The sequence below is a fragment of the Ochotona curzoniae genome, unplaced genomic scaffold (assembly GCF_017591425.1).
Source record: "Ochotona curzoniae isolate NIBS_2020 unplaced genomic scaffold, NIBS_Ocur_1.0 scaffold_4763, whole genome shotgun sequence".
In the NCBI taxonomy this organism is placed as follows: Eukaryota; Metazoa; Chordata; class Mammalia; order Lagomorpha; family Ochotonidae; genus Ochotona; species Ochotona curzoniae.
This window is the reverse complement of record NW_024467123.1, coordinates 9,533,531-9,560,770: the sequence shown is the minus strand read 5'-3', so window position 1 is coordinate 9,560,770 and position 27,240 is coordinate 9,533,531. Positions and strand designations below refer to the sequence as shown.

At 46.7% G+C, this 27,240-nt stretch overlaps 1 protein-coding gene across 6 annotated transcripts in view; it reads right to left on the bottom strand.

Moving 5' to 3' along the window:
• Window positions 1–15,167: 15,167 nt before the first annotated feature.
• The window catches only part of CPEB3 (cytoplasmic polyadenylation element binding protein 3), a 218,268-nt gene continuing 206,195 nt past the window's right edge, over window positions 15,168–27,240 (bottom strand). For all 6 annotated transcript variants that reach the window (XM_040970357.1, XM_040970353.1, XM_040970351.1 and 3 more), the window contains one exon: window positions 15,168–19,040. In XM_040970357.1, the coding sequence (XP_040826291.1) occupies window positions 18,813–19,040 (228 nt within the window). In that variant the 3' untranslated portion in view covers window positions 15,168–18,812. The remainder of the gene's footprint in view (window positions 19,041–27,240) is intronic.

The following is a 27,240-nucleotide window of genomic DNA, read 5'->3' as shown; positions in this document are numbered from 1 at the left end:
GGATGTGTGGGCCACATCCTGTGAAAATTCTAGCCTACTGGTTAGCTAAAGAGATGGGGTGGTGATGGACTAAGCTAGGTGTGACCAAGGAGCCTGCCATCAATCACAGGTAAAGGAACCCCCAACAGTCTGGACTGGTCAGGGCAGCAGCACCCGAATGTGCATCCTGATTAGGGTGTGGGGTGGACCAGGCTGCGATGTTCACCAGTTCCTACAAGGCCAAATGGAAGGCCAGCCGGGCACTAGCCTAAACCCAATGGCATGTATGAGAACTGAGTCCGGGAGTGGATTAAGTGAAGGAACTTGGGAAACTCCCCTGGTGGGTCATAGCTCCCGCTGGTGAACATGTGGTTCAGACCTGGGGGTCGGACAAGCTGGGCAAAGTAGCTCCAACAGCTGGCTAATGTGTCAATTGGTAATGGAACAGGGTAGATCAGGCAGGACTGAGCAAACCTTAGCCCACAAGCAAAACTAGAAACCAGGACGGAACACAGGTCATGCCGAGCTAGGCTCTTGTACCTACTGGTCTGCGTGAGCCAGGAACACTAAGCCACAGTGTCTAAGGCAGAGGTCGGGACAGGTGAGGGACTGAGCCAAGCTGAGTCAGAGCAACCACTGGCATGCGCGTGATTTATGGCTGGGAACAGGCCCGGGTGGGGGGCTAATGGGACAACCCTAGCTGGGTTGAGGTTCCCACCAAGGGGCATGTGGCCTGGAATGGGGGCTGCATTCTGAACGGGAAACAGTTGTAGTCTCCCTTGGCGCAAGTGTGGACTGGGATTGGATGCACTGAACTGGGCCAGACCCCAACTCCCTCTGGTGTCCTGGAGGAGCAGGGTAGATGTGGGATGGATTAGGCTAGGTCTCAACCCCTACTGAGCCATGTGTGAGCCATATGTGGGTATGGACAACCATAGCTGGGCTGAAACATCTAACAGCAAGAACCAGTTTGGGTTGAAGGCCAGTCAGGAAAAGTCACTGTTCTTGTTAGGACAGGAGGTGGACTGAGTAGGGCTAGCTCATGGACACACTCTGGCTCATGGCAAGTATGAAACCTGGCATTGGGAGAGGTTCTGATGGAGGAGACTGGCCAACTCCTCTGGCAGGACACAGACCCGGCAGGTGAGCGCAAGAAACATGACAGGAAACAGCCCAGAACAGCCCATGGAAAGTTTCCCACTGGCATACATTTGGCATGGGTCGGGGGAAGACCAGGCTGAATCTGTCCACATCATCCACTGGCAAATCCAAGCACCAAAACAGTAGGGGTTGAGCCAGGTTCGGTCACAACAAAGACTAGTGCACAATATGGAATGCCAAGGTGAGGTTGCCTGTACTGGATGTGACTGCAGCGCCCAACCAGCACACGTGAGAACAAGGAAGGGAGGGGGCAGAGCTGGCAGGGGAATAAGGGGTGGTTCCTTTGCTGGAGAGCTACTCCCACTGGAGAGCATGGGCTGGGGTGGAGGCAGACCAGACCAAGCAGGGCTACAACACCTGTGCCTCATGTGGACTAGATTAGGGAAAAGCCAGGCTGGGCTGATTATTCCTACTGGTGCAAACAAAATTAGGGTGGGTGAGGGTTGTTTGGGCTTAGCCACACATCAGCTGGCAGAAGCTGGCACTGGGGGCTAGTTCTGTCAAGTCAAACCACAGAACTATCTGGAGAGTGCATAATCTGGGAGTGGGAGAGGCCTGTGAGGGAAATAGTGGGCTCATCCCTCTTGGGTTACCAATTCCACGGGAGGACATAAAACTAGGACAGGGGCTGGGGTGGAACGGGGTGTGGGACAGACTGGACTAGTCTGCTACACATACTGGCAAACCAGGGTAGGGGGCGGGCCTGGTGGGGGTTATTGCTGGTCGCTCCAACTAGGCTGCAGCTCCCACTGGTTTATGCGAGAACCGAGTATGTGTTGGGCAGAACCAGGCTGGACTGCAACACCCGTTGGTTCCAGTGGAAGTCGGGGCTGAAAACAGAACTAACCCAGCAATTGCAACCACCAGCTGATCGGGGCAATAGATTGTGCTGGGCCCTGAACTTGCTAGCACATACAAGAATCTGGTTTGACCACACCTCAGACAATGTTTCTTTGGGGATCTCCCCAATCAAAATGCCAGACTCAGAACCCTAACCAAGAAAAGACAGAAGACAGAACAGGTCAACCAACCACCTCAGCTATGATGGACTGTGTCAGTGGATTTTTCGAAGACCTCATAGTGCTTAGAGTGGCAAGATTGGCAGAGATTCATAACTGTTGAAATATCAAAACCACTTGTGCATATCAAAAGCTCAGAGCATGCCCTACATCCGGGACCTGGGGAGGGTTGGAAATTGGGTGGGCCTTCTCCCTTAATACCCCCTTTTAAATATGAAGGAAACAATATGGAAAAAATATTAGTCTTACCCACTTTCCTGTAGCCCTTGAACCTTTTTACCCTAATTAACTATGTAAAATTAAAAAAACAACTAAGTCACTAGATTGGTGGTTAGAGCACTGCTTGGGATGCCCACACTGTCTCGGTGTCCTGGCTCAAATTAAGCCCGTGCTTCTGCATGATGAGCAAGGGGTGATTCATGCCACCTAGGTGGGCAAGCTAGACAGAATTCCAGATTGTTGCATATACCTGGGGAGTGAACCAAGACATGGAAGACTTCTCTCTGCCTGCCAAGTAAAACGAACATAAATTTTTAAGCTTATAAACACAGAATTGCCAGGGCCATGGCTATGCTGCAGTATGTTAAACTTGTGCAGAAGCATTCCCGGCCTCAGTGCGGTTTGAGTCCAGGCTGTGTCACTGACTCAGCTCCCTCTGACGCACTGGGACTGCAGCAGAGGTCGGCGTAGGCACATGGGTGTCTGTCATCCATTTGGAAGATTCAGATGGAACTGCTGGCTCCTTGCATGGATTTGGCCCCACCCTGACCATTGCAGCCATTTAGTGCAAGAACCTGCAAAGGGATCATCTCTCTTTTATTTTTTTAAAGATGTATTTATTTATTGGAAAATCAGATATACAGAGAGGAGGAGAGAGAGAGGAAGATCTTCCGTCCGATGATTCACTCCCCAAGTGAGCACAACAGCTGGTGCTATGCCAATTTGAAGCCGGGATCCAGCAATTTCTTCCAGGTCTCCCACGCGGGTGCAGGGTCCCTAAGCTTTGGGCCACCCTCGACTGCTTTCCCAGGCCACAAGCAGGCAGCTGGATGGGAAGTAGAGCTGTCGGGATTAGAACCGGCGCCCATATGGGATCCTGGCGTGTTCAAGGTGGGGACTTCAGCTGCTAGGCCACCGTGCTGGGCCCAAGGGACTATCTCTTTCGCTCTCTGTCCCTGCTTCCCTCTCTGTCACTCTGCCATTCAAATAAATAAATCTAAAAAAAAAAATAGATGAAACCAACCCTTGAAATTACCAGTCTGTAACTTCAGCCTTAGCATTTATCTCAAGGAAAAACAAATGTTCACACAAGGATCTGTATGTGACTTTCTAGCGGCCTCCTTACCAGCCCCAGGCTAGGAACAACCCAACTGTGCTTCAGAAGTAATGCTTGTTCCCTCCCAACCAAGAGAATCCTAGGCTACGTGGGATTTTGTAGGATTCACTGCAGAATCCCACAAAATGTTTCAAGAACTTACCCCCAAAGCTACTGCAAACAAGAGAAAAGGAAGCAATCCTTCAAAACTCTGTGCAGCCAGGATCATCTTCATACTAAAGCCAGACAGAGACACCAGAGAAAGAGAACTGCAAATGGATAGATAAACATACATGCACAAATATCCAAAATACTAGCCAACAGAATCCAACAGCACATCAGGCAGGTCATTCACCTGGACCAGGTAGGATTTATTCCTGGCACACAGGGATAGTTTAACAATCTCAAATCAATAAACACGATACACCACTTCAACAAATTGAAGAACAAAAAATATGATCATCAATAGTTGCAGAGAAGGCATCTGATAAAATACAACATCACTAGGGCCTAGTGTGGTAGCCTAGCAGCTGAGGTCTTTGCACGTGCCGAGATACATATGGGCGCCAGTTCTAATCCCAGCAATCCCGTTTCCCAACCAGATCTCTGCCTGTGGCCTGGGAAAGCAGTCAAGGACAGCCCAAAGCCTTGGGACTCTGCACCCGCGTGTGGGAGACCCGGAAGAGGCTCTGGGCTTCTGGATTTGGATTGGCTCAACTCTAAACCAACACTAGTTGATGCTAAAACCCATAAACAAGATAGGCATAGAAGGAACATTGTACAACACAATCAAAGCAATTTACAGAAACCCAATGGCAGCATCATATTAAGTGGGGAAAGACTGGAAGCTTTTCCACTAAGATCTGGAACTAGACAATGTTGTCCACTTTCACCACTATTAATCAATATTGCATTGGAAGTCCTTGCTAGAGCTACTAGGGGAAAAAAGGAGTTTAAACTGGAAATGAGGAATTAAAATTATCCCTGTTGGCAGGTTGCATGATTCTCTACATAAGAGAACTAAGAAAGTCAATCCAGAGATTATTGGAACCCGTAGGAGGATTTGGCAAGGTGGCAAGTTACAAAATTAATGAACATTAAGTCAGTGGTACTTGAATACACATAGAACTCCATGGCCAACAAAGAACTTGAAAGTTGAGTCCCATTTTAAAATAGTGGAAAAAGCTATAGAACATTGAAAAAAGCAGCAGAAGACATTAAAAAGGAGAAACTAGGCATGTTCTGGGATTGGCAAGATCAACATAATCAAATGTCCATATTACCAAAAGTAATACACAGATTCGACATGATCCCAATCAAAATCCTCCCAACATTCTTCTCAGAAAAGCTGATACAGAAGTTCAACTGAAAACTCAAGAGACCACACATAACCAAAGCTCTAATGAACAGTACAAATAAAGCTGGAGCAATCACAATCTCAGACTTCAAACATACCACAACTTAGTGGTCATCAAAACAGTCTGGTACTGGTACAGAAACACAAAAGGTCAATGGAGCAGAACAGAAACACCAGAAGGGAGCACACACATGTACAGCCAACTCATCCTTGACAAGAAAATGAAAATAATGCAGGAAAAAAGTCTGATCTTCAACAAATGCTGTTGGGACAATTGCATAGCAGCCTGCAGAAATAAGAAGCAAGACCCAGGCCTGTCACCTTACAGAAAAGTCAACTCTGAATGGCTCAGAGATCTAATTCTGCACCCAGAAACCACTAAGCTAGTTGGGGAAAACATAGGAAGAACTCTACAAGATACAGCCATTGGCAAAGCCTCTTAGAAAAGCCACCCAAAGCATAGGCAGGCAAAGCCAAAATAAACAAACAGGACTACACCAAACTAAGAAGCTTCTGTACAGCAAATGAAACAATCAACCAAGTGAAGAGGCAACCAACAGAATGGGAGAAAATCTTTGTACACTACACAACCAATAGGGGACTAATATCCAGGATTTACAAAGAGCTTCAGAAACTCAAAGACTGCAAAACAAACAACCCTGTGAAGAAAAAGATGAAGAAAATGAACAGACATTTTTCAAAAGAACTAATTCAAATGGCTAATAGACGTATGAGGAAATACTCAGGGGCCTGGCACAGTAGCCTAGTCCTCGCCTTGCATACGTTGAGATCCCATATGGGGCGCCAGTTCTAATCCTGGCTGCTCCACTTCCCATCCAGCTCCCTGATTGTGACTTGGGAAAGCAGTCAAGGACGGCCCAAAGCCTTGGGATCTTGCACAAGAGTGGGAGATCCAGAAAAGGCTCAAAGCTCCTGGCTCCTGGATCTTCCTCTCTGTATCTCCTCTCTGTGTATATCTGACTTTCCAATTAAAAATAAATAAATATTTAAAAAAGAAAAAAAATGCCCAGGCTTCCTAGTTACTACAGAAATACAAATCAAACCATGCTGAGGTCCCACCTAACACCAGCGAGACTGGCCCACATCCAGAACTGTACTAACAACAGCTGCTGGCATGGATGTGGGAAGAAAGGTACCTGCTTCACTGCTGGTGGGAGTGCAGGCTAGTACAACCACTATGGAAGTCAGTATGGAGAGTGCTAAGAGAACTGAAAATTGATCTGCTGTATGACCCAGCTGTCCCACCTCATATCAAATCTCCATATAAGGGATGAGCCGTGGCTGGGCTGAAACATCCAACAGCAAGAACCAGTTGGGTTGAAGGCCAGTCAGGAAAAGCCACTGTTCCTGCTATGACAGGAGGTGGACTGAGTAGGGCTAGCTCATGGACCCACTGGTAAGCATGAAACCTGGCATTCTGACGGAGGAGCCTGGGCAACTCCTGTGGCAGGACACAGACCCGGCAGGTGAGCGCAAGAAACATGACAGGAAACAGCCCAGAACAGCCCATGGAAAGTTTCCCACTGGCATACAATTGGCATGGGTCGGGGGAAGACCAGGCTGAATCTGTCCACGTCATCCACTGGCAAATCCAGGCACCAGAACAGTGGGGGTCGAGCCAGGTTCGGTCACAACAAAGACTAGTGCACAATACAGAATGCCAAGGTGAGGTTGCCTGTACTGGATGTGACTGCAGCGCCCAACCAGCACATGTGAGAACAAGGAAGGGAGGGGGCAGAGCTGGCAGGGGAATAAGGGGTGGTTCCTTTGCTGGAGAGCTACTCCCACTGGAGAGTGTGAGCTGGGATGGGGGCAGACCAGACCAAGCAGGGCTACAACACCTGTGCCCCATGTGGACTAGATCAGGGAAAAGCCAGGCTGGGCTGATTACTCCTACTGGTGCAAACAAAATTTAGGGTGGGTGAGGGTTGTTTGGGCTTAGCCACACATCAGCTGGCAGAAGCTGGCACTGGGGGCTAGTTCTGTCAAGTCAAACCACAGAACTATCTGGAGAGTGCATAATCTGGGAGTGGGAGAGGCCTGTGAGGGAAATAGGGGGCTCTTCCCTCTTGGGTTACCACTTCCATGGGAAGGCACGAAAACTAGGCCAGTGGCTGGGGTGGCTAGACAGAGGCACCCAGCCTCTGTCCATGGGGGCTGGATACTTGAGCTGGTTAGATGGAACTAAGCTTCAATACCCATTGACATGTATGAGAGCCGAATGGGATGTGGGACAGACTGGACTAGTCTGCTACACATACTGGCAAACCAGGGTAGGGGGCGGGCCTGGTGGGGGTTATTGCTGGTCGCTCCAACTAGGCTGCAGCTCCCACTGGTTTATGCGAGAACCGAGTATGTGTTGGGCAGAACCAGGCCGGACGGCAACACTCATTGGTTCCAGTAGAAGTCAGGGCTGAAAACAGAACTAACCCAGCAATTGCAACCACCAGCTGATCGGGGCAATAGATTGTGCTGGGCCCTGAACTTGCTAGCACATACAAGAATCTGGTCTGGGAACACCTCAGACAAAGTTTCTTTGGGGATCTCCCCAATCGGAATGCCAGACTCAGAACCCTAACCAAGAAAAGACAGAAGACAGAAAAAGTCAATCAACCACCTCAGCTATGTTGGCAGCGAAATACTGGGCAAATGGAGACTCTATGATGGACTATGTCAATCAATGGATTCTTCAAAGACCTCATTGTGCTTGGAGTGGCAAGATTGGCAGCGATTCATAACTGGTGAACTATGAAAACCACTTGAGCAAGAATCTTGGAGCATGCCCTACATGTGGGACCTGAGGCAGGTGGGGGACTGGGTGGGGCTTCTCCCTTATATCCCCCTTTACCTCAGATACATGAAGGAAACAATATGGAAATAATAGTCTTACCAGATTTCCTATAGCCCTTGAACCTTTTTACCCTAATTAACTATATAAAGATTGTCAAAATATAATAAAAAAATGAAAAAAAAGCAAACCTCCATATAAGAAAGGCATTATAGATTATAGATTGCAGCACAATCTACAATAGCAAAGACATGGAAACAACCCAGGCGCCCGTCAAAAGACGTAAATAAAGATGTGTAAAACTGGTATGTCTACTCTGTGGAATACTACTCAGCCATTAAAAGAGTAAAATTCTATTTGCCACGTATGGTCCCAACTGGAGACCATTATGCTCAGTGAAATAAGCCAATCCTAAAATAACAAATATCATATGCTCTCTCTAATGCATGGGAACCTTCAGGCAAATTTCAGGATCAGCAGTTATACAGGTAAGCATGTGTATACATACATTTTTTTCTAGAAGAACTGTATAATGGGAGCAAGTATACCATGACGTGGAGATACAGTGCGTTGTGCGTCTCTACTTCTGAATAAAAGATAGACTCCCAAAGAGTTAGACACAGCTTGACAATGGAATACTGGACTTTATACCACCCTCTAGTCCTACTTAAACAGCAGAATGATGGGTTTGTGACTGTTATTGAGGGACATAGCTACCATTACAATACAGAGGAATACTGCGGGGCGGGGTGAGGGAGTGGGGAACAGTGGAAGGGGAAATCCCTGAGCCTAAGGGATTCCATGAAAAATATCAAGAAAAATAATTTATTAAAAAAGGAAGATGTAAGTGGTTATGCAACTTATACACCCATGCTTGGGATCCCATTTGGCAACAACAATTTTTTAACATGTTAAGATGGTTACTGTCGACTGCTTGAAAGGCAGAGGCAGGAGGGAGGGAGGAAAGTCATAACATCCCCACCTGCCGGTCCAACCTCCGAATGCCCACACAGCCGGGATTGGGTCAGGCCAGAGCTGGACGCTCTGTATGCCACCTCAGTTCCCTACTTGGGCGGCAAGGGCCCAGGTGCTCGAGGCAGAAGCTGCCATCTCTCAGGGTGTACTGCGAGTGGAGTCAGGGCACTGACACAGATGTCTCAGGAAGCAGCTTAACCCGCGGCACAACGCCCAGCCCAGCAAGACACCGCTGACACACACTACTGAGAGACTCACAGAGAATGTTATGGGACGAAAGCAGTCCCCAAATGATATACTGTCTTTTCAAGTTACCAAGTCACACACCTGCAGATGAAATGAGCATTTGCCAGGAGTTAAGGCAGGTGGGCCCGGAAGGGAGTGCGTACAGCTCTCCCAGGGTCCTGGAGGTGTTCTGTGTGTTCATCTTATTCATGTGTTCATTTTGGTTGTGACACTAACACAGTTTAGGAAAACACTAGTGCAGGGCCCAGTACATGGCTCAGTGGCTAAAGTCCTTGCCTTGCACATGTCAGGATCCCACATGGGCACTATTTTATGTCCGGGCTGCTCCATTTCCCATCCAGTTCCTTGCTTGTAATCTAGGAAAGCAGTAGAGGATGGCCCATTGTCTTGGGACCCTGCCACCTGCATGGGAGATCCAGAGGATGGTCCTACTTCCTGGCTTCAGACTGACTCAGCTCCAGCTGTTGCAGCCATTTGGGGAGTGAACCAGTGGACAGATCTTTCCATCTCGCTTTCTGTCTGCAAATCTACCCTTCCCATAAAAATCTTTAAAAAAAATTTTTAGGAAAAAATGGTAAAAAAAATTTGTGGGACCCTCACCCTACCATTTTTCTTATAGCTGTATGTGAATTTAAGACTAAAACTAAAATGCTTAGGGTGAAAAAAAATCCATCGGATGTAAGCTGGAAGTGTGGGCAGGCCTTGGACGCCAATGCCAGCTTTACAGGCACAGCAGCACACGCAGCGTCGGGCTCGGCAGTGCAGGTGTGGGTCTCACTGCTCCAGCCTCAGCTGCAGAGAGCTGCACTTAACAACTTAAGGCCAGCACTGTGGCTCCACAAGCTAATCCTCTACCCTGTGGCGCCAGCATACTGTTTGGTGCCAGTTCATGTCCCAGTTGCTCCATTTCCGATACAGCTCCCTGCCTGTGGCCCAGGAAAGCAGGGGAGGATGCCCCAAAGCCTTGGGACCCTACACCCACGTGGGAGACCTAGGAGAAACTCCTGGCTCCTGGCTTCAGATCAGCTCATTTCTGGCCAGTGTAGCCTTTTGGGAAGTGAACCAGTGGATGGAAGATCTTTCTCTTGGTCTCCTCTCTGTAAATCTGATCTGCTTTTCCAATAAAAATAAATAAATCTTGAAAAAATTTTATTTCTCTACTCTGCTTCTCTTCCCAAAGTTCTTTCAAAAAAAAAAAAAAAGAGAGAGAGAGAGACGGGGCAGGAAGCAGTCAAGATAGGAGAGGCAATCAATATTGGCTGGGGGGGTGGGGAGGATCTGAGGCTTGGTGATTGGGGGTGAGGGGCCCCCAGAGGTCGTCTGAAGCCTGAGGGTGCCACGTGACCTACATGAGGAGACCCAAAAAAGATCCCTGGGGTGCAAGTGTTAGGCAGGAAGCTCGAAATTAGCCTACACGTGTGGGAGGGACCTAAGGCAAGCACAGCTAGCAAGCATCCTAGTGTCTGACACGCCCAGTCCTGCCCAGACCCAGTAACTTCACACTTGGTCCAGTTTCCCACCCACAGCCTGGCCAAAGTTCCCCAAGAGAATCCTCTTTACTCAGCAGCAAACTGGCCATGCAGCCTGGTAACTTTGCTGGCTGTCCCGAGGAAAGGCCCGGGGCCCCATTCAAGGTGGGCTACCCAGTCTGATAGCCCCAAGTACTGAAACCTGCGTAGGAATGTTACCTAATTCACACTAGGCAAAGCCTGTGTCTAGGAGCAGAACAAGGCGGGAAGGAGAAACGGAGACAAAAACCAGACCTTACTCCCTAAGAAGCTCCAGTCCGGACACAGACTGCCCTTGGCTCTCAGCTCCTCCCTGAGCTGCCTGCCTGGCCTGCCAGGTGTTCCCTCCTCTCCTTGCCTTCCCCGTCTCAGTGCAGGCTCTTTTGGATCTTGACAGATCTCCTACCCCATCAAGCCTTGCTCCCTTGGCTGCCCAGGGTTGTGCGGCTGAGGAGCCCATCCCACCTGCCTTCTCCCAGAGCCCCTGCGTTTAGTCCTGTTCTCTTGGCTCCACTGAGACCTGGAGAAGCGTGTATCACTTAGGTGAGCCTGCACGCAATGTGCACACCTGCTGCTCCGCACCCACGCCCAGGAAGCCACGGGCAGCAAACAGGCCGCCCCTTCTCTCACTCACTCACCTCTTCCTTCTTTCTTTGCCCACTCACGAATCCAATCACACTCTGTACTCTTTTGTGCCTGCCTTCGCGTGACCAACAGTGATTCATGGCATCTTTTTATGTCACCTGAGTGTAGTGTTTCGTGGGGGGGTGTGCAAAAGGACACCTGATGGTGCAGGGCAGGCGGGTGGCTTCCGGGGGAGCGCAACAGCCCTGCACTCCCCAGTGCTCTCCACAGCTTCCAAACCTACTAACCACCTCCTTGCGCCTGTGCTCGCAAGGGAAAAAACGGGGTCTCAGGATACCCACAGGTCGAGCTTGTGGCAGCTTCCCCAAGATGGTGCCTCACACTTTCATCAGTTCTGGTCCAGCCCTCTCCTAGTGAGGTCTTCAAGCCTGCCGTGCTCTGCACTGGCGTGTCTCTCTCTCTCTCTCTCTCTCAAAGCAGTCTGGCATGCGGATATTTGCCCAAGGAAGTCTGCCCATCACGCACAAAAGGCCTCACCGGTGGAGACCGGCACTGAGGTTAACAGGTAAGTCCTGAAGTCCGGGCCAGGGACAGCAGGGACGCTGGCTGACCGGGAGGGCTGGCGCAGTTAGAGTAATGTGGCGACCACGTCCCCACCCGACCCCTTCAGCAGGGGCTTTTCAGAGTCGACTAATAGGAACGGAAGCACCACCAGAACTGTCTAACCCCCCCCCCCCATATCCCGAAGGGGAGAAGCGCCCACTCACCCCGCTCCGGGTGGCACAGTGTGGGGCGCACAGGGACCCCACACGCTCCCCGACTGCACCAGCAGGATCAACTCCCATTTGGCAGGGCCCGCATCGCAAGCGGAGCAGCTTTCCTCTCCCAGCCTGGGTCCGCACCGCCCACCCACGCCCTCCTCCGTGGCCTTGCCGGCCGCGCTGCGCACCCCCGAAGGCAGCGACGCGGCCCGCTCTCCCCACCCGAGGCACCGAGCCGCCCATCCGTCCACGCTGGCAGGCCCGCGGGCTGAGCGCGTCACGACCCCCGCGCCCCTCGGGCCAGCTCCGAAGCCCCGGCGTTGGCCAGTGTGGGCTGGAAAGGACAGCTCCAAGCCGGGGACCCCGCGCCGCGCTCCCCGCAAGCCCACCCTGCGGCTTCCGCCAGGCTGGCGGCTCACAAAGCGCCGAGTCCGGGCGCAAGCCCCTCCTGAGCGGAGTCCGGCTGCGGCCCACGCCAAGCGGGATTCCGTGGGCAGCGCGCTCGCTCCTGTGTGCGAACGTGGCCACGCCGGGCCCCCAGTGCTTGTGTCCCCGTGAGCGAGGCCGGGCGACGCCGAGGCTGCTGGCCTCCCGGTGGTGACCCGCGGGACCCGGGCGCGGCTGGCCCCTCCAAAGCAGCTGGCCGCGTCCGCAGGCCCGAGCGCGACTCCCGGGGGTCGGGGCCGGGGGCCGCCCCTCAGGCCTCGGGGGCGCCGACACCGTGCCCCAGGCTGGCGGGGACCTTACCTGCGAGGTCCGGGTCTGCGTTCCGGCCGCCGAGGAGGGCGTGGTGGGGAGGCCCGTGAGGGAGCCCCCCGTTAGAGGAGGGCGGCTGGGCTCCCCGGGGCTGCTCGGGCTGGGGCGGCGCTCAAGCCGCTCTTCCCGGCGCCCCGCGCGCGCGGCCCGGCCAGGTGCGCGCGGTACCGACGCAGCGGTGTGAGAGCGTGGAGTTAAAAAACAACAAACAAAAAGCCCGCCCGAGGCCCGGCTTGTTGGGGGGGCGTGAGTCGTGCGGCCGCTTTCTAGGATAGGGACCCAGGAGACAGCGCCTAGTACCTTCAAATTCACACGGGACTTGTAAAAGACCCCGAGACAACCGGGGAGACGAATGTAAAATTTGTTTTCTTAAGTGGCCGACTTACCGTTCCATTGCCTTTGCCTGTTCTAATTTAGAAAACTGATTTCACGTGGCAAATGTTAGCATGCGAACCCAGCTGCGCCGCCAGAAACTGGGCACTGAGTCAACAACCAGCTTCCTCCCAAACATACGTGTGTGTGTGTGTGTGTGTATGAATATTATTCATGTTGGAGGAGAGGTACATTTACAAAGTTATACTGGCTGTAAAGGGACTCATCAGAAACACCACCACCACATGTGCTCATCAAGCAAATTGGAAAATCCCCGATGCAAAAACCACGGCTTCTGAGCTACTCCTCAGCGAATGCAAAGGATGACAAGTGGCAGTGCTTCATACAACTAGATTTAATAAGTTGTTGTTACAGAAAAAAAGGAAAACTGAAGTTCAAACTACAAAGTTTCAGCAGTTGTAAGCAATAGCTGCATTGAAGCTCCATGTTTAGTCACAGGACTGTAGTTCCGTACAAGCAGTATGAGTCCAGGCCCAGTGGCAGAAGCTGGGTGAGGGTTACTAGCAAAAACAATCTAAGAGAACAGGTAATCAAAGATACAATCCGTTTAAAATTAGTTGTTAGTTGGAAAACAAATACAGAGATCTTAGCTATGAACACTCTAAAAGTTATGTCCATTATTTTTTGACAGCAAAAATACAAATACCTAATACTTTATACCCCAACAGAACTACAGCCAGGAAAGAAAAAGAGCACAAATGATTCCACAGTAGCACCCGAGAAGTTTTCTACTTGTGGCAATTCACGTCACTGCCATACAAATTTAAACACCCCTCCCCCACAACCCGATCCCGTAGCTGCTTTGTGACCCATTTTGGGGTATAAAGTCAACAGCATTAATTATAAGATACTCTGTGGTAAGATGGAACACTATTGCAGCAGATATATAGAAGTGTGGTTATTATGAAAAGAAAAAAAGAAACAAACAAATGTTAGTTGACAAACCATACAAACCAGTGAAAAAGCAACAATTGGTACAAATAAGCCAGTTTTAACAAAAGATACTTTTTTTTTTTCACTAATCTGTGACTAATCTTTCACTCAAACCTTGCAAGTAGAGATGTCACAATACTCAAATATTTAGGTAGGAGCTTTACCCAGTTAAATGCCATTTTGTTGCTAATATAATAGGTAAAATGAAAACTAGCAGTTATTTGCTAATTGCATAAATGCAGTACATTCTGCATTAGCCCATGCCTCACTAACAAGCTATAAAACACAAGATATAGGCAGAAATCTAAGCATAATCTTTTATACCACTAAGCAAGAATTTTCCAATATCTTTTCTTCAGTTCCTAATCATTTATTTGTAGTTAATGTAAAATTCCAACCAGTAGGACCCAATTTGAGTTAAAATTTTACATCACAACTTGATCTAATCTATATAGTATTTACAAAACTGAATACAGAGAGCGTACCCAAGAGCCAACTCCGGACTCAACGTTTCTGCAAGTTATTGATGAGCCTCGTCTCCATGGTAATGGAACCACAAGAGGCCATCAGGGACTGGTAGAAACACGCCATCTTTCTAGAGCAAGTCATTGGATGTTCTGTTTATGCAACACCAGTTTTGCAGTTGTAGGGTTTCTGTGTTTCAATGTTCGGTACCACTGCAATGACACACTGCGGTAACAGCGTGGCTTCCAGGTGAGGTGGGATGGGGTGGGCCGCAAAGAAGCAGGAAGGCAGACAGATCATGCGTGGAGGGAGCAGGAAGTGTTGCCGCAACCAAAGGCAAATGAAGGAGGTTGTACCATGACAGGGAGAGCAGGCAGGGGTGTGGAGGAAGAGGCAGCGCGACACCTAGAGTGTCCATGTACAGTGGTGACATCCGAGTGCGTCTCCTCAGTGCCACCCCCTGAGCCCTCCCAGGAGGTGGCCCAGTTGAGACCTGGGAGTGGAAATCTACATTCCAGGCCATTTGTCCTGGCTCCAAGACATCACCACTGTAGATGCAGGTGAAGGTTCAGGAGCGGACACCATCTCACACATGGACAGCCGCTGGTGGCAGAGTCTCACTCACACACACACAAATGTGCACACACACACACACACACACACACACACACACACAGGACATAATAAAGAGTTAGAGGGGAAAAGCAATGAGCCATTCTGCTGACCTAGCCAGGCTGTAACCTGGTGGGATTTCAGTAGGGGTGACTTGGTTATTGGGGCCACGGACTTGGCTGCACCTGGTGTTGTAGAAATGCGTGGTGACATCCCTAGAGAACTGTACTGTGACATCCCTAGTCTTATGCTGAGCCGCTGTCATAAAGGAAAAGGCTTTTCAAAATCTCACATGTTGTGCTCATTCTGCCATTTTATTACCCAATTCTCCAAGACATTTCCAATCACTTTACATAACCAACCATTTTCACCGTTGTCACACTATTGTAAACCACATCAGCAAGTTAATACATAAAGCTTTGCATTTCAAAAAACTAGACACTTTAGTAACAATATTACAAAGGTTTTAGCTTCAAAAATAACTGAAAATGAAAAAAATAAACTTTTAAAGAATTAGCATCATAAAATTAATTTATTCCAAGTAAAAATAGAAAATAATATTATGACATTGACCAGATATGAAAGTCCCTCCCAGAAACAACTCTATTAATGATTGAGAAAGCACTCCTTAAAGAAAATACGAAATAAAATGAAAAATATGTAAATATGTTTAATTTTTTTCTTAGCAAAAAATCTTTCTAAAAATAACAATGAAAATTTCTCAGTACAAAGGCTACATTACTATTGAAAAAATACCAGCATGAAGAAAAGGTACATATCTGACAGTAGAAAAATGATCTCAGTGAATCACAATGTCTAAAGTTTGCAATGAAAATAAATCTGCAATAAAGATTTATGCCTTTTTTCTTTTCTTTTTTTTTTCTATTTTTTATACAAACAGTACAAACAGTATTGCACATAACAACAAATAGTCGAGGTTAGGTTATAGCCTTCAAAAAATCGACTAGTTCAAGTGTCACATCAAGGAAAGGCCACAGCAGGCCCTGTGTTACCCAGGGGCTTCCCAGTCAAGTTGCAGGTCAGAACACCTCTGTGTTTTTAAAAAATAATGTTTTTGAAGGACCCTCTCTTTTAATATAACATTAAGAACTTGGGGGGGGGCACATTTATTTACAAAACAAAAGGGAACATGTCATAATTTAATAAACTAAAAAAGTTCTCTTTAAAAAAATACAAACAGAAGAACTCTTTCACAATCCTGGTCAGTCGTGCACAATCAGCGCTTGATTATAAATATACAAATTAAGGGGAGGAGTTTCCACCAGCTAGTCGCAACTTCCAGCACCAAATGGAGTTGATTTTGTGTAACCTATTCTTCACGACAATGTTGGTTTGTTTTGCCTTCGCGTTAGCTTTATGCTGTACAATCTCCAGCTTTTTCTTAAAATCTCAGTGTTATTTTAGTACATGAAAGAGGGGGTGCTTCTTCAAAAAGTTTTGCTTGTTTCACATAATTAGGTAGGTTTCTGTAGGTTAGATAAGATCTTTAATATTATAGTTATAAAGCTCTAACTTCTTCATTTTCCAAAAAACACAAATAAGCATGAAAAAAATAAAGTTACCCATCTGTTAAATCATTTTCTTGCAGAATTAAATTAATATATATTTTTTTCTGAATAAACTTACTTAGAAAATATCATTTTCTTTCCTATATTTCAAAATTGAGGTATTGCAAAAGATCATGTCAGTCAGAAAGCATGCCTTTTTCCTTAAAAACAAACAAACAAAAAAACTTTAGCCAACTTTTGAAAACTATCTAGAATACAAAAAGTAGTAGTGCATGACAAAATTTCTTGTACAGATGAAAAAGAAAATCACAAACATAGGAAAAAGAGAGAGAGAGAGGAGAGACAAACAAACAAAACCATACCTGGGCTGGAAAAAAAGCAATTATTACCCAAAAAAAGCCCAGAGGTAACATCCAAAGGAGGGGGGAGGGGGATTCTAATAAGGATTTTAATCCAGTAAAAAACTACTTTGTTTTTCATTTTTTTTTTTAAAACAAACTCTAGCTTGAGAGCCAGTAATTGCAACTCAACACTGGAGAAAGCAAAATCGAAGCACGCAATACTGACTTAAGACAGCACAAGGACATCACAGCACGTTACACAGCGACTGAGGTCTATTCTGCAGTGTCATATCCAGTCAGATTGTCCCCAGAATTCCAAAACATAGGAAGAAGATTAAAAACAAACAAAAGACTTACGTAGTCTAGCAATCACTGTGTGTTTTTCTATATATTACTATCTGCAGCCCAAGAGTGAATGCTAAAAAAATGTCCACGATAAGTAATAGCAGGTCTTAATTCTATTCAAGCTTTACAGGATAAATCCAGGGAATTAAGTAGTAACTTCTCACCCAGACAACCAACTCTGCCCAGGCCATCTTCTTTAGTGCAGACATTTCTTTAGCATCACTGTCACACGACTTTCTTACAAATGTGCCTAGTTTGTCAATCTGACAACTTATCACTATATACTGTATAGATTCTTAGTGTCTGTAAGCTAAGATGAGCTCTTTGGTTTTTTTTTTGGACAAGGTCTGAAGCTAATGTGAAAATGGTGCGAGCACTAGGAGATTGGAACTAAGAGCTCATGTGTTACTTACTAATATACCAGTTATGAACTGTCAAGTTTGTTAATGTCTGACACAGAGGCTTTAAACAGGTAAGTTTGATCACAGTTAGACATAATCACTTTACTATATAAAATAAATTGCACAATATATAACAGAGCACCGCAAAGTACTTCATCTACCATCCACAAATTTGCTTTACAAATATCCTACACCTAGGTTGTATATTGGTTGTAATATAGGTCATTCGGTTATGGGCTCTTCCCATCCCGAAGCATTCCGTTTATCGAGGCATGCCTTCCTCCAATCAATTACCAATTATTTGAGTGAAAAAAAAAATCTCTTAAAAAATGAGTATTTTATAGCTTATATAGATTCTTAATTTGTGCATTGTGGGAAGGTTTTCTACTAGACATTGGATATAAAATTTATTGCATGCAGCAACCTGATTAAGTAAACATGCAGTCAGAGATGGTGACCTTCCGTTGACGCTTCCTGAGGTCTATGCTGATCTCTTTCTGGCAGCTGACAGTATCCCTAAATCACAAAAGTGTGTTGTTGGGTTTTTTGTTCCAATTGATACTTTAGCCTGAATAGAGTATTATGGTATTAATAATACCATTTTCATAGCAGCAAAAGCTATTGCAGCATAAATTTACATAACACTAAAAGAGCTAACAAAAATCCTCAGCAAAACAAAAATCAAACATGAAGGAAAAAAAAAAAAGATCCAGCTTATGAGGTATCCTTAACACATCAAAATAGAGAGCAACTAAAGGTTCGTCTTCGTGAAGGGTTTTCCTTAACTCTAAATGACCTCAACTAATAACCGCTGAATTGTTGTGAAATTTTTGCTACATCTGCCACCTACTTACGAATATTACCTTTGGTAAGTCTCGTCCTAGGGTCAACTCTCTATGTTTCTGAAAATAAGTGCATGCTCCAGTTTAGAAACAATCAGAACAACAACACAACGACAAACAAGAGTCCCAGACATCAACCTGCTGGCCGCTGCTGGGGAGCGCAGACTACACACTGTCACGGCTGACAGATCATGTGTAAGAAATCAAGGTACCAAGCAGACAAAAGTTTTGAACCAAAGTGCAAATCAGTACCGTTATACACTCTGCAATTTTGCATTATACTGGACACTGAGTTCAGTAATATGACTGTAAATAATAATAATAATTAATAATAATAATAATAATAAAAAGACCCATTTCTTCTTTAAAAATCGAGAACGAATGCACAGATTTCCAGAACACTGTAAGCCCTGAGGCCGTGCCCTCTCTTTTCCCTCCTTGTTATCTACTCCAGTACTTGTGGCTGGCTTGGCCCTGGGCTCAGCTCCAGCGGAACGGGACGTGACGAGGGCGGTCGCCTCCCTCCTTCACCAGTGGTTTGTGGAACTCCCGCCCGGCACGGGAGTGGATGCTCGCCCAGCAGTACTCGCAGTAATACTGCAGACAGGTGACGTTGGCACAGAAGAACGGGGCAAACTTCCCCCCACAGCGCGTGCCCTGGCACTCGTCACACATCTGGTCATCCAGCACGTATGGCTTCACTTCCACCTGGGCCCAAAGAAGACAGAGAGAGAGAGAGAGAGAGAGAGAAGAAAAAAGAAGGAAAACAAAAACAACAAAAACAAAGGTTTAGCAAAGCTTCTCACCATTTCTCACATTCCAGAGTTGATTGTCAATTTCAGTATGTCCATGCCGAGACGTGCTCGGTGGAAGAATCAGCTGTGTCATCCTCTGGTTGTGTGATTTCGGCACACACCTGGCCTGTCTCTCAGCCCCTGTCTACTGCACCTGACTGGCTGGAACATGTGTCTCACATTGCACACACACGCTGATGGACTGGCAAACTGGCAGCATGTGCATCCAGCGGGCAGCTGAGGACGAAGGCAGGAGCTGGGCTGGGGAGCCTGGTGTCAGCTGAAGGCAGCCCAGCAGCTGGACTCGCCGTCAGCAGCCAGGGAGGACCAGGGCTCCTGAGCAGGAAAGGACAGGGCACACCCTTGGACAATACTTTCCCAGGAGCCAGGATTTCAAAAAGGAATGCTGTGCCTGGGGAAAGGCAGGCGGGGGGGGGGGCGGTGTGCAGGATCTGCTCCAGCAATGGAAGCCGTTTTGCTTTCTGGACAATCTCTGTCACCCTCCATTGTCCCCCAAGACTGAAAGCTGAGATACAGGGGGACTTCTCATCAGAGCCATGTAAGGACCACATGAAAATCCACACAGGGCAAAGTGGTAAAGAATAACAAATTCCCACATCTCAACACACAGCATTTTCTCAGAAGCTTAAAGGAACATCTTCATAGACCTTAATATTTTCATCCCACATGGAAATGATGTCCCCAGCCATGGCCAGGACCACTGTGGGGAAGGGCAGTGCCGTGGCTAGGAGACAAAGACCCACTGCCTTCTGGGGTGAACTGACTGGCTAATCAGGAAGGTCCTCGCTGGGCACGTCAGGGCGAGCGATGGCACCTGGCACTTTCTCGCCTTTCCTTTTCTCTGTCCCTGTCAAGAGTTTCACCTCTAGCCATATGCACTAGTCAACCACTCCACCTGCCAGCTGGGTCTCCTGGGAAGCTGCTCCAAATCCCCAGGCTGCTCCTAGCACTTGCTTGGGGGGTAAGGGAAGTTGGGAGTGAAGTGGGATGCCTTTGCTTGGGCTTTATTGCCCCCTTTGTCTGAAAGCTCCTCCTCAAAAGCACAAGTCCGTTTGTGGGCTTCAAGAACTCTTACATTCATCCCTGTGTCATAATTCAATCTTTGCTGTGTCTGGAGTCATTCAGCCATGTCACCGAATGTGCAAATTTTGGCAACTTCTCCAGTATTTCTGAGCCCCGGTTTCCTTACCTGTGCACAGGGGCAAGAAGGAGTGTCTATTTCATAGGTCCCTGTGAAGAGCATACGAGTTAAATCCTGGCATGCAGTGTCTAGCACATCAGGAGCACTTGGCAAAGAAATGACCCCTTCTGCCTCTCCTTTCGTCCACATCTTTGCAGCTTGTGAGGGGTCACGCTCGGTGCCTACAGCCTTCACACTGGCCACTTCTACTAACGGGTTGACATTTCAGTAATCCATGTCTGTGAGGTTCCTCTCCTGTTCAAAAGCCACCTCGTGTCTACTCAGCCCACAGGCTGAGTCCTGCTGCTTCAGGAGAACGGCAATTTGTCTCTTAAGTCAAATCCAAGTGCCAGCTTGCATGATTTACCTAGTCTTTCTCTCAACAACTCCCTAACTCAACCTAGAACAGGTCTCTATTTTCACACATACTGTCTTCTCATCTACATGCCTTCCTTAGCCTCTCATTCAGCTCAAACGATTCAGTTTTCTTTTTTTCTTTCTTTCCTTGCCTCAAATTAACTATTTAAAAGTGAGCAGTTTAGCGGTATTTAATGCACGCACTCTGTGGGCAATGAGCATCTTTATCTAGTTCCAAAGCATTCTCAGCACCTCAGAAAAAAGCCCTGTGGCCACTAGGCAAGTCAGTCGGGTCCACCTGCAGCCCCTGGCAATGCTCAAGTCCGCTTTTCAGCCCTACGGCTTTACCTGCTCTGGATAAGAAAAGAAATGAAATCACACGAAACCTGCAATGCCTGGCTTTTTCCCTTTATCATCATATTTCGAGGTCCTACCACACTAGTGCATGCAGCCGTATCCCACTCCTTTTATGCCTAAATAACATCCCACACCATGGTTTCTTTTAACTACGGGCATACTTCATCCATATTCCTTATCCATTCCCTCACTGAATGGTGCTTCTACAAACGGGTACACACGTATGTTTGAGTTCCGAGTTTCAATTATTTTGGAGTGGAATTCAACCTTTCCAGAAACTGTCAAATAGTCTTCCACGCTAGCTGTGCCACTGGCCAAGTTCTAGCGTCACTGTTATGACACAGTCATCCTCGTGGGAGGGAAGCAGTGACCTTACTGTGGCTTTCATTGGTACTTGTCTACACACTCGCGGCGGTGAGCATCTTCTCAGGTGCTTGTAGGCTATCCATGTACCTCCCAGGCAGAAACACCTGTTCAAATTCTTTGTTTGTTTTTCAGTTGGGCTGTCTTTTTGTTGTTAAGCTGTTTTTTTTTTTTTTAAAAGATTCATTTATCTTTATCAGGAAGTGAGATATACAGAGAGGAGGATACACAGAGAGGAAGATCTCGCTTCTGCTGATTCATTCTCCCAGTGGCCGCAATGGCCGGAGCTAAGCTGATCTGAAGGCAAGAGCCAGGAGCTTCTTCTGGATCTCCCACATGGGTGCAGGGTTCCAAGGCTTTGAGCTGTCCTCAACTATTTTCCCAGGCTACAAGCAGGAAAACTAGACGGGGAAGTGTAGCAGCTAGGACATGAACTGGCATTCATATGGGATCCCGGTGCTTGCAAAGCGAGTACTTTAGCTGCTAGGTTACTGTACTGGGCCCTTTGTTGTTAAGCTGTATGAGTTCTTTACATATTCTGGATAGCATACCATAGATATATGATTTGCAAACATCTTCTCCTAATTTGTTAGACTGCATTTTTACTTTCTTGATAATGTCCTTTGGCATCCTAAAGTTTTAAACTTCTATAGCCCCCCTCCTTTTTTTCTTTCGTGACTCCCTGATTGATGTCGAGGAATCCACTTCCAAATCCATTCCAAGGTCATGAACATCTTAAATCTTCATTTTTTTTTTTTTTACTTATTTCATTTGAAAGGCAGAGAGACAGAAGGACAGACCCAGAGGGAGAGATCTCTCCATGTGTTCATTCCTCAAACGCCTGCAATGGACAGGGCTAGGGTCAGGTTAGAGCCAGAAAACTCGAATTCAATACTCTTCTCCCACATGAGTGACGGGGGCAACACCTGCTGCCTTCAAAGGTGCACATTAGTTGAGGCAGGAATCAGGAGCAGAGCTGAGACGTGAGCCTAGATGCTTGGGTAGGAAATATGGGATGCGCTACTGCCGTAACCACTGCACCCAAGGCGCACTCTGGGAGAGTCAGTCACGCCCACGTTTTCTTTCAAGAGTGTAGCAGTTTTAGCTCCTATACTAGGTTGCTGACCTATTCAGGGTAACTTCAGGATGGAGTGTGAAGCCAGGACCTCCCCTCCACCTTCATTGTTTCGCAGTTGAATGTCCCAGCTGTCCCGCCGATGGAGAAGAGACTGTTCTTCAGCCACTAGAGTGTCTTGGCAGTGCTGGTGAAAATCAATTAGAAGCCCAGGTTTCCCTAACTCTTTCATCTTTCTAAAGATTTACTTTATTTTTTTAATTGAAAGGAAGAGTTACAGAGAAGAGGAGATACAGACAGAAAGGGGGGAGAGGAGAGAGAAAGAGAGAGGCGAGAAAGAGAGAGAGGGGGAGAAGACAGAGAGAAGTCTTCCATTCATGAATTCACTGCAATGGCCGGATCTGAGCAGATCCAAAGCCAGGAGCCAGGAGCCTCTTCCAGGTCTCCCACATGGATGCAGGAGTCCAAAAATTTGAGCCATCCTCTGCTGCTTTCCCAGGCCATAACAGAGGCTGGATCAAGTGGATCAGAGCAGGTGCCCATATGGGATGCTGGTATGACAGACAGAAGTTTAACCTACCACACCAAGGCGCCTGCCACTTCCCTGCTATTTCAGTCCCACGGGCATCCAGTCCACCCTCATTTGATCTTAGTATTCCAAATTGCTCATCTGACATTTCCTAAATATGGTCCTGCCTCGGTCAGCATTTCTTCTTAGCTGCAAGCAACCTGAGGCGCAGGCCATGGGGCAAGACAGGACTGCGCCGAGACTGGGAAAGAATGCGCTCAGTAGAGACTGGCAGAGTCCTGGGGAAGGGAGCTGTGGAGAGGAACAGTGTGTCTGGTCTGGCCTCTTCCACCCGCATCTCAGCAGAGGACAGAGGACTGCTGGCAGAGGCAGGGCACAAGGGGCACTTGCTGCAAGCATGGCTCACATTTCCTGCTGGGAGCTAAAGATGGTTTTGCATCCAGCACTAGGTAATTACCAATACGCAGGCTGTCCCAGGAACCATGCTGCACCCCAGCAAGCTCCGTACAGGGGATTCAGCCACCAGAGAGCAGGCGGATGTGAACAAACAGAAGCCATGCCGAAGAGATACGTGCATGATGGCTCAATCGGATAATTCTCCGCCTACAAGTGCTGGGATCCCATATGAGTGCCAGTTTGTGTCCTGCGTGCTCGACTTCTCATTCGGTTCCCTGTTTATAGCTTCGGAAAGCAGCAGTTTAGTTCAAGCCCTGCACCCACGTGGGAGACCTAGAAGAAGCTACTGGCTCCTGGCTTCAGATCAGCTCAGCTTCGGCCACTGCAACCATTTGGGGAGTCAACCAGCAGACAGAAGAATCCTCTGTCTCTGTTGATCTGCTTTTCCAATTTAAAAAAATGAATATAAAAAACTCATAGGAAGGTGCTGGCGGTTACAAATAATAGCTGCTTATAACATATATAAGTATGAAAAGAGTACTTAGATAGATTCAAATCCTGCACAAAAAAAATGACTCTCTGCTAATGTTAACAGATGAGCCAAATGGTCCCTTTTGTTTAGGCAGTAAAATGAGGCTGCAGATACGTGGGGATGCTTTCCATTCTAGTTAGTCTTTTTTTAAAGAGTTTAAATTACTAACTGAAGTTACACCCTATAAAATGTAGTCAGTTTCAGATGAACAGCTCAGACGCATTCATGCATTCAAATCTGGCTGAATCACCATTTTTATCTGCTTCTAAACAATTTTATCAGCCCCAAGGATTCCTGGTATCCCAAGTTTTGATTTTTTTAAGTAACTCTTTTTTTTAGAGATGTACACTAAATTATCTAAGTAAATTATCTCAGGATGAGAAGAGATGATGTGTGCAATGTACTTGCAAACAATCTAGATTGATTGAAGGCGGGACAGCTGCACAGAGGCAGCGATGAACAAGCTGGGTTAGGAGCTGGTACCTTTCGAAACTGAATGATACGAACACTGTATGTTGACAATTGCTTTAAGTGAATCAGGGGCTTCATTATCCACATTCATTTTGTATGTCTTCCAGCTTTTATTATGAAAAAATTTAAAAACCCTAACTCACGACTTTCTGCCCAAATCAGTTATTGGAATAACTTGAAGCAGGGGCAGTGAACTGCAGAGGCTGAGAAGACTGAGTGCTAGAATTATTTCAAAATCTGGAAAAGAAATCTCAAAAAAAGAAAATGAAGAGTAACAGGCAAGATAAGAAGTCTACCAGACAGATACAGGTGAACACAGTGTAGCTTATATACAACAGGAGCTCCACCAGAAAAACAAAACAAAATAAAAACAAACAAAAACAAAGAAAACAAGGAGAGAGGAGGCTGCTGGCAGTCTTGAGCCTGGACCAGGAATGCCACCTGCTCAGGGGGCTGACATGGGGTGCAGTGGCTTCCTGCCACAGCCTGCCACATCCACACCCCCCATGAGAGCACATCCCTGAGTCATGGCCATTCCGCTCACTGTTAATGTGCCAGGGAGAGCAGTGAAAGATGGCCCAAGTCCTTGAACCTCTGCCACACATGTGGGAGACCCGGATGAAGCTCCTAGCTTTTGACTTCAGCTGGGTCCAAACCTACTTACTGTGGCCGTGTGGAGGAGTGAGCCAGCAGCAGACAGATGTTTTACTTGATCTCTCCATTGCTCTCTACCACAATTTCACATAAACAAATACTATCTTTCTAATAATAATAATAAAATAATCTACCGGTTCCATTTTGGATTGAGATAAAAAAAAAACAAAGGAAAAAATACATCAGACATATTCTGGTAAAAATTAGTAGCAAAACTCTCCGAAATCTAAAGAAAAAGAGAAGAAAAAATATTACCTCGTTGTAAGTGTAAAAAGGCATTACCTCCTTCATGAAAGGAAAACAAAGGAAGCAGTCAGCTTGAAACTTTTCTTCCACACTACTCTAAGCTAAAACACGGAGGAGTAGGATTAGGCTGAGATGAAAAAGAGATGCTCTCCAAAGTCTGTATCTATATTTGCCTTTCAAGATGATTTATGAGAAACTGGTAGCCTAATGTGATTCCAGAGATAAATATGGAGAAAACATTCTATTAATGACTGCAACAAAAGTAATAAACTATTTGGAAGTAACTGAACCAAAGATATACTCTGCACAAAGGAAGCAAAACAATTTTTTAGAAGCACCAATAGCGCTGGTGCATTAGAACGGGCTAAGCTGTGGCTGCGACGCCGGCATCCCATACGGTCACCTGTTTGAGTCTCGGCTCCTCTGCTTCCAGTCCGGCTCCCTGTGAATGGCCTGGGAAAAGCAGTGGAAAACGGCTCAAGGGTCTGGGCCCCTGCACCTACATGGCAGACCTGGAAGAAGCTCCTTGCTTAAGCCTGGTAGCTCTGGCCATTGCAGTCATTTGGGGGAGTGAACTAGCAGATGGAAGATTTTGCTTCCTCTCTGTCTCTCCTTCTTTCTCTAACTCTGATTTTCAAGGAAATATTTTTAAAATATAAAATATGATTTAAAAAACCCACCAACAACCAAGTCTGTATGTCTAAATGAAGGACAGAAGAAACCTTCTGAAAAATGACAAGAAACTTACAAGCTTCAGAAACAAACAAATAGCCAAGGCAATGTAAAAATAAAATATACTGAGAAGGCAAAAAATACCATGAGGAAAGAAAAAAAAAATCAATGAACAGATGTTAACACTGTAACGTGTTGGTGAAGCCTCAGCCTATGGCGTCAGCATCCCATATGGATACTGCTTTGATTCCTGGCTGCTCACTTCCAAATCCAGCTCCCAGCTAATATACCTAGACAAGCAGTGAAGGACGGCCCAAGTCCTTGGCCCCCTGCACCCATCTGGAAGACCTGGAGGAAGCTTCTGGCTCCTGGCTTCATATTAGCCCAGCTCCGGCTGTTGCAGTCATTTGGGAAACGAACCAGTAGGTGTAAGATCTCTCTGTAAATTTGATTTCACTGTTTGGTTGCTGTTGCTCCCATAATCCTGTTGCTGGGAAATATAACCACTAGATGTGGGACACATGTAAAGAGTATCTACTGCAGAACTGTCTGCAGGGGCAAAAACCCATACCGAAAATTAATTTACAAGGAGATGATTGAATAAACATGATGTATCTCACCAATGGAATATCAGACAGCCAGAACAAAGACTTAGTGTTCCATATATTGATATTGGCATTATTTTCACTACTTTTAAATTCAAGCGATATGGGTAAAAACACCTACCACAACTGTAAAGTATTTCACAACAGATTTAAGGCTAGTAATACATTTATATTGCTATTTGAACATAGCAATAGGAATAAAATAATACCTGTCTAGTCAGGCTTCCAGTTGAATTTGGTAACAATGTTCACTGCTGCTCAAGGGATCTGGTAAACCTGCTAGTTCAGAGGATTTATTGTGGAGCTCCATCACAGTGGCCTATAGGCCAAAGGTACACAGGGATGCCTCCTTATCTACTTTGCTTTGAGAATAATAGATTCCTCTTAAGTGAATTTTCCAGAGATCAGGCACCTTCCTTTTCTGATGCCCAAATATCTTGAACCTTAATGTTTTTCTGATGGAGATGGGATGAACTTCCTTTCCAGGAATGCCAATATACTGGATAGTGTTTATGCTCTCTGCCAACCCCTTCACAAGCTACCTGCTTGCTATCGCTTCCAATGATGCTTTGTAGTCACCTTGGCTAAGCATGTGACTTCCACTTTCATTCTGAAAGAAAGGCTGAAATGTCAGGCTTTCCAAGAGCTGCACATTA